The sequence below is a fragment of the Neovison vison genome, chromosome 13 (genome assembly GCF_020171115.1).
Source record: "Neovison vison isolate M4711 chromosome 13, ASM_NN_V1, whole genome shotgun sequence".
Taxonomy (NCBI): Eukaryota; Metazoa; Chordata; class Mammalia; order Carnivora; family Mustelidae; genus Neogale; species Neogale vison.
The window spans coordinates 115,111,584-115,126,295 of NC_058103.1; the positions used below are offsets into that span (position 1 = coordinate 115,111,584).

General features: G+C 39.8%; 1 protein-coding gene across 1 annotated transcript in view; it reads left to right on the forward strand.

Annotated features, from left to right (window-relative positions):
• Positions 1-14,712, forward strand: part of BBS4 (Bardet-Biedl syndrome 4) — a 51,294-nt gene that overhangs the window by 20,653 nt on the left and 15,929 nt on the right. The window contains exons 3-4 of the mRNA XM_044231969.1: positions 9,797-9,876; positions 12,619-12,682. Coding sequence (XP_044087904.1) covers positions 9,797-9,876; positions 12,619-12,682 — 144 coding nt within the window. The remainder of the gene's footprint in view (positions 1-9,796; positions 9,877-12,618; positions 12,683-14,712) is intronic.

Below are 14,712 nucleotides of genomic sequence, written 5' to 3' on the forward strand. Positions count from 1 at the left end.
TGAAGGGAGAAGCAGACTCCCTGCTAAGCAGGGAGCCTGATGTGACACTTAATCCTAGGACCTTGGGATCATGACCTGAGCGAAAGGCGGACATTTAACCCACTAAGTCACCCAGGTGTCCCTTTTTTTTTTTTTTTTTTTTTTGATAGAGAATGAGAGAGAGAATGCATGCATGAGGGTGGGGCAGAGGGAGAGGAAGAGAGAGAATCTCAAGCAAACTCCCCACTGAGTGTAGAGCCTGAGGTGGGGTCGATCTCACAACCCTGAGATCATGACCTGAGCCAAAATCAGGAGTTGGATGCCTAACTGACTGAGCCACCCTGGTGTCCCTTAAGTGCCCAACTCTTGAATTTTGACAAACATATATACTCATGTAATCATTACTCAGAACAAATTAAACGTCTTTGTCATCCAGAAAGTTTCCTCATGCCCCTTTCCAAGCAGTCCTCCCTTTGGTTCTCTAGGAGGACCCACTCTGATTTCTGTCCCTATAAATTAATTTTGTCTGTGCTTGAAGTTCTTACAGAGGGAATGAATAATACATACTATTTAGCTTTAGTTATCTTTTCCTCTGTTTTTGAGATTCATCCATGTTGCTGTAATGTATCAGTAGTTTTTTAGTTTTTAATTTTTTTTTTTTAAGATTTTATTTGTTTGTTAGAGAGAGAGACAGAGCACAAGCACAGGCAGACAGAGTGGCAGGCTAGAGGCAGAGGGAGAAGCAGGCTCCCTGCTGAGCAAGGAGCCCGATGTGGGACTCGATCCCAGGATGCTGGGATCATAACCTGAGCCGAAGGCAGCCGCTTAACCAACTGAGCCACCCAGGCGTCCAGTTAATTTTTTTAAACATGCTAATATTCCATTGTATGTCTTAATATACCAGAGTTTATCCATTCTCTTACTGATGAACATTTGTGTTGTTTCCAGTTTTTGACTGTTATGTAAAAGCTTCTGTGAACATTCATTTATGTATCTTTTTGTGTGTGAGTGACATGTGTTTTAATCTCTCAACAGTAAGTACCTAGGGAATGAAATTGCTGGGTCATATATAAACTGTATGTTTTAACTTTAAATGAGCCTGCCAGACTGGTTGCTATAAATTCTTTGGTACTGTCAGTCTTTTTCATATTAGACATGCTGGTAAATATGTTGTAGTATCTTATTGTGACTTTAATTTGCTTTAAATTTATGACTGGTGATGTTGAATACTTTTCAACAATACTTACTGATCACTTCTTTTGTGAAAGAGATATTCAAGGCTTTTGCCTATTTTTAAATTGGGTTATTTGTTTTCTTCTTATTGATTTGTAAGAATTCTGTACTGGGGATACAAGTTCTTTTGTCTGTTCTACATATTATGATTCACCCCCGACTGATTCTTTCCTGTTCACTTTCTTAATGCATATTTTGATGATTTTAATTTTTAGAAGTTTTAATTTTGATGAGGCTGATTTATGTTTTTTTCTTTTATGATTAATGCTTTTTGTGTCTTGAGAAATTTACCCTTAGTCACAGAGTTTTGTGCCCCCTCCTCTTCTCTACTGGTATTGTAGAAATTAATTCTTTTTGTGAAGGAGGTATTTACTTTGATTGATGATACTTTTTAAAAATCAGTACATAGCATGCATTAAAAAAAGTGCATAGATCATAATTGTATAGCCTCAATAAATTTTCACAGCATTCCAGAGGCCCTCCCTCCTGCTCCCTACTAGTCATTAACTACTCCCAAATGTGGTTACTTATATCTGACTTAAAAGTATGTAGATCAGGGCGCCTGGGTGGCTCAGTGGGTTAAGCCGCTGCCTTCGGCTCAGGTCATGATCTCAGGGTCCTGGGATCGAGTCCCGCATCGGGCTCTCTGCTCTGCAGGGAGCCTGCTTCCTCCTCTCCCTCTCTCTGCCTGCCTGTCTGCCTGCTTGTAATCTCTGTCTGTCAAATAAATAAATAAAATCTTTAAAAAAAAAAAAGTATGTAGATCAGTTTTGCTGTGCTTTTGAACTTAATATAAACAGAATTATTTAGTATGTACTTAAAAAATTTCTTTTTGTATCTTTTTCATTTGTTATATAGTATTCCACTGTGAGGCTATACCCTAGTTTATTCAGTTTACTCTTTGTTTGTTTATTTATTTTTAAGTATTTATTTCTGAGAGAGAGCAAGTGAGCACCAGGGGAGGGGCAGTGGAAGAAGGGAGAAGCAGACTCCCTGCTGAGCAGAGAGCCTAATTCGGGGCTTGATCCCAGGACCCTGGGTTCACGACCTGAGCTGAAGGCACATGCTTAACCGACTGAGCTACCCAGGTGCCCCTGTTCAGTTTACTCTTGATGAACATTTGGGATACTTTGATTTTAAGGTGTTATGCATAATGCCACCATGAAGTTATTTGGGTATACACATGTACTTAGGAGTAGGATTGCTTGGTCAGTGGAAGGATAGATTTAGGTTCAGTAGATAGAAGCAGACAGTTTCCAGATATGTTTAATTTCTTTTGTATGCATGTACACATGTGCATTTGTCTCCATGCATTTCTATAGGCATAGAAATTCCTTAAAAATAAAAAGTTCTCTTCTGCTTTTCCTATCATAGAAAAACCTTTAAATCTAATTTCATTTTGTGTTGCTAAGTTACATCTAGTTGACAGCACAAACACATTTTAAAATTGGAAAATCTTTAATGTTTGGGTAGAAACTTGGTGTAGTTTAATGAGTAACCATGAAGATTTGGGTTATAGCCCTGCCTCATTCATTAATTAGCTGGTGAAAGTGAGCAAATCACTTAGCCTCTGGAGTCTTAATTTCCTCATCTGCTGTGTTGGAATAGTCCATGAGGTATAGAACTTGCTAGCCTCAAAGGACCATTCAGTGGACTAGTAGGGGAGGAAAACAGTTTGATGTGGATATACATGAAATATATATATAAATAAATGATATATTCTAATATATTCTGTATACTTAGAGAATATAAGTAATTCATATGAATCAATATATAATAATAAAAATTTATTAATATAAATGGGAGGATACATACATACCCATGCATCCCTAAAAAGGATAAATGTAATTGTTAAATTTTGATTTGAGTAAGTAAAATAGGATATGTAGTAAAACCATAATTGGTTTTTTTTGGTCATAATTGATCTTTTTATATGACTTTTTCTTTCTTCCTCATCTATTTTAAGCTTACAAGAAGCAAACAAATTGGAATAGGAAATAATTTAAGAATAATAACTTTTTAAAAGCCAGCTTCTGGCATTTATATAGGGTGAGTACTGACTTGGTCCTGTGTCCTCTTCCTTCTCCATCATCATTTATGAACAGAGTTGATGTTTCTGCTGATCCTGGACCTATTTGCCCTCAGATCCATTCCTCACCCTTCCCTTCTTTGCTGTGTCTTGTGAAGAGCTGATACTTGCAGACTTCTTTCCTTAACAGGCCTCTGTGTCAGCAGTTTCTGTCTGGGTTAGCAGGTAAGAGGAACTGGAAGGAGATTAGAGGGCAGGAGGAAGAAGAACGTAGGGTTTTCCTCCCTTTATTTTTGCTTGGGGAAGTTGGAGGAGTGGGTGGTCTCTGGAAGCATCTCTTCTGTTGCTTCTGCCAGTCAGGCCATCTTGTTCTTAGTTTCTTCCTGGTAACTTCAGCCTTGGATAGTGGTAGCAACACATTTCCTCCCCTTTTCTCTTCCAGTGGTAGATTTTTTTGCTCCCATGCTAACCTCTGATTTGCCCCACCATTCCCTGGGGCCTCTCATTTCTTTCATCACCTGTTCACTGCTTTGAAGTCGCTCTGTTTTAAATTCTCAAGTGGTTCTCATGTTCCCTTGTTAGACCCTGACTGATACAAAGCTCAAATTGATAGTAATAAAAATGTCTTAAATTTGCATTTGTTTCAAGATTTGTCCTCTTTCTAAAAATTCGGGTATAGTTAACATACAGTGTTATATTAGTTTCGAGTGTACAGTATAGTGATTCACAAGGGTTCCATATATTACTCAGTGCTAATCAAGGTAAGTGTACTCTTAATCCCTTTACTTTTTCCCACCCCGGCATGGTCGGTTTGCTCTCTGTAGTTAAGAGTCTGTTTTTGGTTTGTCTGTTTTTCCCCGCTTTGTTTGTTTTGATTCTTAAATTCCTCATATGAGTGAAATCATATGGTATTTGTCTTTTTATGACTGACTTATTTTACTTAACATTATACTTTTTAGATCCATCCATGTTGCCGTAAATGGCAAGATTTCATTCTTTTTTTTTTTTTTTTTAAAGATTTTATTTATTTATTTGACAGAGAGAGATCACAAGTAGGCAGAGAGAGAGAGGAGGAAGCAGGCTCCCTGCTGAGCAGAGAGCCCGATGCGGGACTCGATCCCAGGACCCTGAGATCACGACCTGAGCCGAAGGCAGCGGCTTAACCCACTGAGCCACCCAGGTGCCCCAAGATTTCATTCTTTTTTATGGCTGAGTAATATTCCACACACACGTATAGACACCCCCCCACCTTCTTTATCCATCCATCTGTCGATGGACACTTGGACTGCTTCCATAATCTGGCTATTTTAAATACTGCAATAAACATAGGAGTGCATGTATTTTTTTGAATTACTGTTTCCGTGTTTTGGGGGGTCAATACCTAGTAGTGGAATTATTAGATCATATGGTAATTCTGTTTTTAACTTTTTTTTTTTTAAAGATTTTATTTATTTATTTGACAGAGAGAGATCACAAGTAGGCAGAGAGGCAGGCAGAGAGAGAGAGAGAGAGGAAAGCAGGCTCTCCGCTCAGCAGAGAGCCCGATGCGGGACTCGATCCCAGGACCCTGGGATCATGACCTGAGCCGAAGGCAGCGGCTTAACCCACTGAGCCACCCAGGCGCCCCTGTTTTTAACTTTTTGATGAATCTCCATACTGTCTTCCACAGTGGCTGCACCAGTTTGTGTTCCCACCAACAGCTCACAAGGGTTCCTTTTTCTCCACATCCTCACCAACAATTGTTGCTTCTTGTGTTGTTGATTCTGACAGTTGTCAAGTGAGAGCTCATTGTGGTTTTGATTTGCATTTACCTGATGATGAGTGGGGTTAAGCATCTGTTCATGTATCTGTTAGCCATCTATATGTCTTTGGAAAAATGTTCATGTCTTCTGCCCATTTTTAAATTGGATTACTTTTGGGGTGTTAAGTTGTGTAAGGTTTTATGTATTTGGATACCAACCCCTTACCAGATATGTCATTTACAAATATCTTCTTCCATTCAGTAGGTTGTCTTGTCTTCCAGTTTTGTTGGTTTCCTTTACTTTCCAGAAGCTTTTTATTTTGATGTAGTCCCAATAGTTTATTTTTACTTTTATTTCCCTTGCCTCAGGAGAAGATTTGTTGTATCTTCCAATGTCCCAAATAATATATGGAGGTAGAAAAGTATTATTAGTTCTGTTATAATATGAGGAAATTAGCATTTATTGAATGGCCACTTTCAGATTTTTCATAATTTTCCACTGAAAATTATTATTATTTAAAAAACATTTTATTTATTTATTTGACAGAGATCACAAGTAGGCAGAGAGGCAGGCAGGGGAGTGGGGGAAGCAGGCTCCAGAGCAGAGAGCCCGATGTGGGGCTCAATCCCAGGACCCTGGGGATCATGACCTGAGCTGAAGGCAGAGGCTTTAGCCCACTGAGCCACCAAGGCACCCCTGAAAATTATTTTTTAAAGGTTTTACTTATTTATTTGAGACAAGAGATCACAGTCAGTGGGGATGGTAGAAGGAGAAGCAGACTCCTCACTGAGCAGGGAGCCTGATGTAGGACTTGATCCCAGAACCCTGGGATCATGACCTAAGCCGAAGGCAGATGCTTAACAGACTGAGCAAGCCAGGCGCCCTCCACTGAAAGATACTGAGGGAAAAATGGGGTCCCAGAGAAGTTAAATAATTTGCTATAGGTCCCGAGAAGGCTGGTACTGAATCATGATGGGAATTCTACATAAAAAACCATGTGCTATGTCTGCTCATCCTGGAAGAGATCCTTTATCAAAGAAGGCTTCATTTATGATGTACTTACAAAAGTGTTAATTGTTTTAGAAAATTTTTCAACTGAAAGTTCAAAGCACAATAACTTTCTGCTCAGCCTTCATATATCCAGGATGTTATTTCCTAGCATTAATCAAAGTGTAATATAACATTTGAGTTAGGGCCATTACTGAGAGAATTTGGCATCTAGGGCAAATTACAAGGGAGAAGGATTCTTACAGTTGTCACGTTTATTTGGTTATGTAGTTGTTTCACATAGAAGTCTAGTGCACCCTTAGAAGGGGAAGGAAAGAGGAGGGATGTCACAAAAGAGTAGAATGGGGTCAGGAGAAGAGAAAGGCCAAGGCAGTATGGTTGCCAGGTTGCCAGCCTTCCACCCACACTGCCTGGTGATGGCGAAAGGGCAGTGTGGGAACTGGAGATACGGACGAAGTTTCTGTACAATAGCTGAAAGACATCACCTTGTCTTCGTCTCATAAGCTGGCCCTCTGATCTCTGTGGTAATAGAGGCTCCTGAAGTGTAGCATCAGAGATGACCACCATTCTTCACTGTAAAATAGAGGAGGTTCGACTTTGCCTTTATTGTGCCTTTTTTTTTTTTAGAGGATCTTTTGTGTAGGTAATTCTCATAATACTTGTGAAAACATGTAGAAACTAGTACTCCTGTTTGTAGGGAATTGGAGTGGGCAATGATTTGGAATACAAGAAATTCAATTCACACATTTACAGGTAAATTCTAACTATAGACTCAAGATTTATAGACTCTAAGGCATCCAGAATTCCCTCATCTTTGAAAAATAACTAATAATACAGATAATAAAAACAGAACAACGGTTCACACTTGTAGGACTTATTGTGTGCCAGAAATTGAACCTCTATATATTGTCTTTCAATCTTCCCAACTCTGTGAGGGTATTTTATTCCTTGACCCTCCTACTTAAAGATGTAACCTCTTACTCTATACTCCTTGTCCCACTTCTCTGCTTTTTTTCCATAGAAAAATATCACTCATCTATATTATCTATCCCTTCCGCTAGCACTCTCTGATTTCCCCCCAAATCTGTCCCCACCAATTTAAGGCAGGAGGTCAGCTTTGTTCACTTTTGTATCCCCAGTGCCTAGAACAGTACCTGGCACATGGTAGATACTCAGTGAATATTTGTTGAATGAATGAATGACTCTCTGTTTATAGATGGGTTAACTGTATATTTCCCCAAGATCATACAATAATAGGACAGTTATGGGGCACTAAAATGATTTCTAAAATCTCTGATGAAGGTAAAATTCTCTTAGCATTTAGACAAACTATGTCTCCAGGAGTGTGAAATGACCATTAAGCCTTAGGATTTGATGATGCCTTCCCTTCTTCTAATCTCTAGGTCTTCCTTGAGCCTTTGGGCTCAAGCTGACCTGCAAATTGAATATTTTTTTTTCTCCATCTTTCATCCAGGAAACAGAGAAAATTACTCATCTGTCATTGTGAGATTTTAATAGTAGCAAAACTCAGATTTTCTTTTTATGAATTTTTTCTACAGCTGAAAGCTATAGAAGTAGTGATCCTTCATGATATTTTGAACTCAGAGATATCAGTGTCTCCTTCTACTCTTGCCCTTCAGAGGGTAGGTGACAGAGTGGTAGGCTGTACAAATGAGACTTAGCCCTAGATGACTCACTGAGCCACTAATCCCAGAACTACACTCCCAGTGTAGCTCTCTACCCACTTTACATGCGTGTGTGCGCGCACACACCCCTTCACCCACACCCAGCTCTAAGCTTAGTGATTTGTATGGCCTTTAATAGGAAATTTAATTCCAGAAGTGGTCAAGTGGAATGTAAATGGCTTAAGATCTGTTGACTGATGGGGCTTGAGGAAAGAGAAGGAAGGAAACAAGAGTCATCGAAGATCCTCAGATAGGTCCTTGCTGACTAGAAGGGTGGTCCCACCCTGAGTACAGGTTACTGGAAGAGGAGTCCGCTGCTTAACATTTTACCTTTTTTCCCTTCCTTCTGGCATAGAAAGCCATATCCGTACTTTCTTGTCATGATTTTATCTTATAAATTCCATTGATATTCCCTACTGTGTTCTGGCTCCACTGACTCTGGGTCACAGTAAGGCTTTTTTCCCTTCCTGTCATTTTATGGACCTATAAGTCTTAGGTTTTCCATTAATGTATCTTCTAAGGTTATGAAACAAATGATTGCAAATAATTAGAAATCATTTCTCTCATCCAAGTACTAACCAGGCCCGACCCTGCTTAGCTTCCGAGATCAGACGAGATCGGGCGCGTTCAGGGTGGTATGGCCGTAGACAATTAGAAATCATTTCTATCATGTTTCCCACTGTATTCTTTCTTTTACATTTTTAAGAGAGAATATTTCAAATATGTATTAAAGTGCATAGAAAAACACGAACCTCCATGTACTGACTGGCCAGATTTAATAAATAAAAACATTTAGTCCCGTATCCTTTAGTGATTTTTATTTTTTTGAGAAATTAAAGCATTAAAGAACTAAGGTCTCCCCCCACCCCTTTTTAAAGAGTGGGTTGTGGAGGGGGAGAGGGAGAGAGAGACTTTTTTTTTGAAGATTTTATTTATTTACTTGAGAGAGTGAGAGAGGGAACACAAGCTGGGAGATTGGGAGAGGGAGAGGTAGACTCCCTGTGGAGCACGGGGCCCAATGCGGAGCTTGATCCCAGGACCCTGGGACCATGACCTGAGCTGTAGGCAGACGCTAAATGACTGAGCCACCCAGGTGCCCCAAGAGAGACTCTTAAGCAGGTTCCACTCCTAGTGTGGAGCCGGATGTGGGGCTGGATCCCATGACCCTGAGATCATGACCTGAGCCAAAATCAAGAGTCAGATGCTTAACCAGCTGAGCCATGCAGGTGCCCCTGAAGTCTCCTTTTTAAAACTTTCCTCCCTCCCCCTTCCTCACCACTGTTCTGAGTTTGGTGTGAATCCCTCTCTCTCTCTCTTTTTCTCCACAGAAAATTTCTTAATAAATTTTTTAAAAAGATTTTATTTCTTTATTTATATATATAGAGAGAGCACAAGTAGAGAGGCAGGCAGAGGAGGAGGGAGAAGCAGGCTCCCCGCTGAGCAGGGAGCCTGATGAGGGTCTCCATCCCAGGACACTGAGATCATGACCCAAGCCGAAAAACAGCCGCTTAACTGACTGAGCCACCCAGGCACCTCTTTTAATGAATTTTTACCCATATTTTTAAACTTTTGAATTCAAAGGGATAGTAACTTATTTTAGGGTTTATCACAAATCGTTTTCAGTGACTCCAATAGATTTTTTGTCATTGTTGCCTTCTCATTCCTGGGCAGCAGTGTATAATATTTTACCTTCCTATTGCTAGGACTGTGTTTAACTATTTTTGGTCCTCTGATCTATCAGATAGGACATTAGATGTTGGTAATATTCCTGAAATGCCCTTTAGAGAGTCATCTTATTCACTTTCAATAACCAGGGAGAGAGAAAGAGAGGAGACAAAGGATGATTTTATTTTTCTCAGGCCAAGTTGTGATCTGAGAAACTGACGTCAAGCCACAAAAACTGAGGAGAAGCATATATTCAATGTGTAATAGTAGGACAAGTATCTTGTAGTTCAAAAATCTACACATTTAGATGTGTATTTCGATGATATTCTTGTGGCAGCAGCATGAAGGATTTAATGTGATCCTGCAGCATGTCTCTAGTTACACGTGAGCACAATGCTTAAGGGGAAAATCTAATAACGACTGTGGTATTTGTTTTGTTAAAATATGCTGCCCAGGTCAAGAGTTTCCGATTTTGGAGAAGCAGAACTGGTTAATACATCTCCACTATATCCGGAAGGATTATGAAGCATGCAAGGTGAGTGAGTATAACGATAGAGACCGTGAGAGGCAGGCCGAACTACCAATGTTTAGTACCAGCATGAATCTTAAAAGGTTTCTTTCTTTCGTTCTGTGATATTGTCCCTTTATTGTTTCCCTTCTCCTTTTTCCATTTCCTAATTTTGGCTTCTCTTCCCCTTTATTTCTTAAGAGCTGGGGATGGTCCTAGGTCCCATCCTTGACCCCTTTTTCTGCGCATTTCGTACCTTTGTTCTTGGTCTTCAGACCAAGCTGATACCTATTGACGCTTCACAGGTGTTTCAGGTTTAGCTTTTCTGTAGCTGAATTAACCTGCTTTCTTCCAGACCTATTCCTTCTCTTGTACGCTGTTGCAGGGATAGGTACCATCATTCATCCATCTGTCTGTGTCAGAATCCCCTGACCCATTTTCCCTAATGTATTATAAATAATCACATTCTGGAGATCCTTGTCTATTATCTCTTGAAATTGTCCACTTTCTTCTCTCTCTAGGCCTTAGTTAATTTCCATCATTTTCTGTTTAAATTACTGTAAGAAACCTTATACTAATCTTGCCTCCTTTCCATCTGTTTTCAACAGTGCTCCAAAAATGACTTTTCTATAAAGCAAGTAGAATCAGGTTACTTCCTGCTTAAAACTTACCAAGATTCTCCCATTGCTCTCAACTTTTTTAGCATGGCATTTGAAGCCTTTTTCTCGCTGACACTCTTAGCCACCCAGCTTCTCCTCCAATCCCTGCCAACACAGGATTTAAAAACTGTTGACTCCAGAAGGCTTTCCTTGATTCTCTTAAGTTAGACTCAGGAGTTCTCTGAACTCCTAGCTCATCCTGAGCTTAGCCTGTCACAGGAGGAAGAGAGAGCCTATATTTTGATATCAGACAGCCCCTGGCATCTACAGTGATGCCTGGAACTCTTTTCATATTTTCTTTAGCTTGCCTAGATTCTAGATGAGGGTTGGCAAGCTTTTCTGTAAGGAGCCAGATGGTAAATATTTTGGGCTTTGTAGGCCACAGTCTTCTGTTTCATATTCTTCATCTTCTCTTCTTTCTTTTTTTTTTTTTATAACCCTTTAAAAATATGCAAACTACTCTTAGTTTGAGAGCTTTACAAAAACAGACTGTGTGTCCTAGATTTGGCCTCTGGGCCCTAGTTTGCTGACCCCTGTTCTATAATAAGTAAACACAAGAGAGTTGAGATTTCAAAAAAATTCCAGACAAACGTTATTAGTAGTTATTTGTATTCTATAGATTTCTTACGTATCTCCTTGTCATGTCTACCTTTTCTTTTCTTTTTTTTTTTAATTTTAATTTAAATTCAGTTTAGTTAACATATACTGTATTACTAGTTTCAGGGGTAGAATTTAGTGATTCATGAGTTGCATATAACCCTCAGTGCTCATTATATCAAGTGCCCTCCTTAATTCCCATCACCCAGTTATCCCATCCCCCCACCCAGCTCTCCTCAGCTTTCCTACAGTTAAGAGTCTTACAGTTTGCCTCCCTCTCTGTTTTCATCTTACTTTTTTTCCCTTTCCCCTGTGTTCATCTGTTTGCTTTTTTTTTTTTTTAAGATTTTATTTATTTATTTGAGAGAGAGAGCACAAGAGGTGGGGAGGGGCAGAGGGAGAGGAAAAAGCAGACTCCCCACTGAGCAGGAAGCCCAATGCGGGGCTTGATCCCAGGACCCTGGATGATGATCTGAGCTGAAGGCACACATCCAACTGACTGAGCCACCCAGGTGCCTCATCTGTTTTGTTTCTTAAATTCTACATATAAGTGAAATCATATGGTATTTGTCTTTCTTTGACTTTTTTTGTGTAGCATAATACCCTGTAGTTCCATCCACAACGTTGCAAATGGCCAGATTTCATTCTTTTTGATGACGGAGTAATATTCAATTGTGTATATATCCCACGTCTTTTTTAATCATTCATCTGTCAGGGGACATCGGAGCTTTTTCCATAGTTTGGCTGTTGTGGACATTGCTGCTATAAACAGTGGGGTGCAGGTGCCCCTTGGAATCATGTTCTGTATCCTTTGGATAAATACCTAGTAGTGCAATCGCTGGGTGGTAGGGTAGCTCTATTTTTAACTCTTTGAGGAACCTCCATATTTTCTTCCACAGTGGCTGCATCAGTTTGCATTCCCAACTATGTAAGAGGGCTCCCCTTTTTCCACATGCTCACCAACCCATATTGTTTACTAACTTGTTAATTTTAGCCATTCTGTCTGGTGTGAGCTGGTATCTCATTGTGGTTTTGATTTGTATTTCTCTGATGCCTAGTGAGGTAGAGCATCTTTTCATGCGTCCGTTGACCATTTAGATGTCTTCTTTGGAGAAATGTCTGTTCATGTCTTCTGCCCATTTCTACTTTTTGTCTTTTGGGTGTTGAGTTTGGTAAGTTCTTAATAGATGTTGGATACCAGCCCTTTATCTGATATTTGCAAATATCTTCTCCCATTCTATGGGTTGCCTTTTAGTTTTGTCGACCGTTTCATTTGCTGTGCAAAAGCTTTTTTATCCTAATGAAGTCCCAGTAGTTCATTTTTGCTTTGTTTCCCTTGCCTTTGGAGGCGTGTCTACCAAGAAGTTGCTGTGGCTGATGTCAAAGAGGTTGCTGCCTCTGTTCTCCTCTAGGATTTTGATAGATTCCTGTCTCACAGCCTATACCTACCTTTTCTTAAAAACACCTCAAGACACTGAACTACTACTCAGAAGTATTTTTCTTCCTCTTTCAGGCTGTTATCAAAGAGCAGCTTCAGGAGACTCAGGGCTTATGTGAATATGCTATCTATGTCCAAGGTAAGACATATATTTCTTCTCTTCTTGATAGAGAAATGCATACTTTGCCTAGGTTCTGAAAGAAGAGCAAACTACCTATGAACACTTCAAAGTCAAATGTTCTACAAAGGTCTTATTCAGTATTATGTTGTTTGAAATCAGAACATAATTCTTATATGGGATTTGACCTCAGAAATGACTTTTTTTGTTTTTTTGCTGCTGTCCTTCCCCCTATTTTCTAATGTCCAGCTAGTGTTTTCAGAGTAGGTGTTAGGGTCCCTGCCTCAGGCAGCAGCTTCAAGTCCAGAAGGGGCTTCTGGAAGTTCTCCTTATGGTCAGGCTAAAAATGAGGTAGAAATGCTGAGGAAAAAATGATGAGGAAAGGCTTGAGGATTTTTTTTTTTTTTTTTGAAGAAAAGCAAATATTTATTAAAACTTGTGTTCTGGGTATTCTACTGAGGCTCTTATGAATGGCCTTGTGCAGTTTTCTCAGTAAACCCTCAGAATGGATGGTTACATTAGCCATGTTATAGCTAATAGAGACATAGAGATTAAGGGGAGTTAAGTCACTTAGCTAAAGGTTGCACAGCTTTTTTTTTTAATTAAATTATTTTCAGCATAACAGTATTCATTGTTTTTTCACCACACCCAGTGCTCCATGCAATCCGTGCCCTCTATAATACCCACCATCTGGTACCCCAACCTCCCACCCCCCCCGCCACTTCAAACACCTCAGATTGTTTTTCAGAGTCCATAGTCTCTCATGATTCACCTCCCCTTCCAATTTCCCCCAACTCCTTCTCTCCATCTCCCCATGTCTTCCATGCTATTGGTTATGCTCCACAAATAAGTGAAACCATATGATAATTGACACTCTCTGCTTGACTTATTTCACTCAGCACAATCTCTTCCAGTCCCGTCCATGTTGCTACAAAAGTTGGGTATTCATCCTTTCTGATGGAGGTATAATACTCCATAGTGTATATGGACCACATTTTCCTTATCCATTCGTCCATTGAAGGGCATCTTGGTTCTTTCCATAGTTTGGCTTGAGGATTTTTTTTTTTAAAGATTTATTTATTTATCATTTGACAGACAGAAATCACAAGGAGGCAGAGAGAGAGGAGAAAGCAGGCTCTCCGCCGAGCAGAGAGCCCGATGCAGGACTCGATCCCAGGACCCTGGGATCATGACCCGAGCCGAAGGCAGAGACTTTAACCCACTGAGCCACCCAGGCGTCCCTGGCTTGAGGATTTTTTATAAGGGTCTTAGGATGAAGGGGAAAAGCCTAGAGGTATAGAGGGTAAGGCAGAGAATAGATGAAATTTATCAGAAACCGAATATAGCAACCACTGACTGAAATTTTACTCTATAGCATCTTCAGTTTTCCTGGGAACTCCCCTTTTGATTCTTTGGTGTGATGAATGATTTTGTTTACCACTTACTGGATTGGCAGCCTTCAGATTAACATACGGTTTTCTGACGTAATTGGTAAGATACTGACACATCTAGGACATCATGGCAAAAAAAAATCTCTTTTATTTTCAATAGTACAAGTTTCAGACTCTCAGCACCTCATAATACTTAAACATATAAATTCTTTCAAAAATTTAAGCCTGGGAAAAATTACTGATTCAGAGTGGTTGCTATACTGAAACCAAGTCTAACATACAAGTGCATTCGCAGCCAGAATCTCCCTGATTGCACTTGCCCTGTTTGGGCATGCTCTGGAAATCGATAGATGGAAGTCTGAATTATCATGATAAATAGAGTGTTTGATGGGGAAGCCAAGGAATGTCCTTAGTATGAAGAATTTGTAGGATAATTTGCAAGGCACCTCATTATCTGCATGGTGGATACTGGGAATGGAGGAGTAGGTAGGTTTGAGATATCTTACTTAAAAAAAAAGTTTTAGATTGTCAACCACTTTGCTATTTATTTCAGCCTACCTGAGGGTATAGGGTTTAGGCCTATCTGATTGTGTTAAACAAAGGATTTCTTTGGTATGATTTTTTAATTCCCTCTTCTCCAATTTTTCTGATACACCAGAC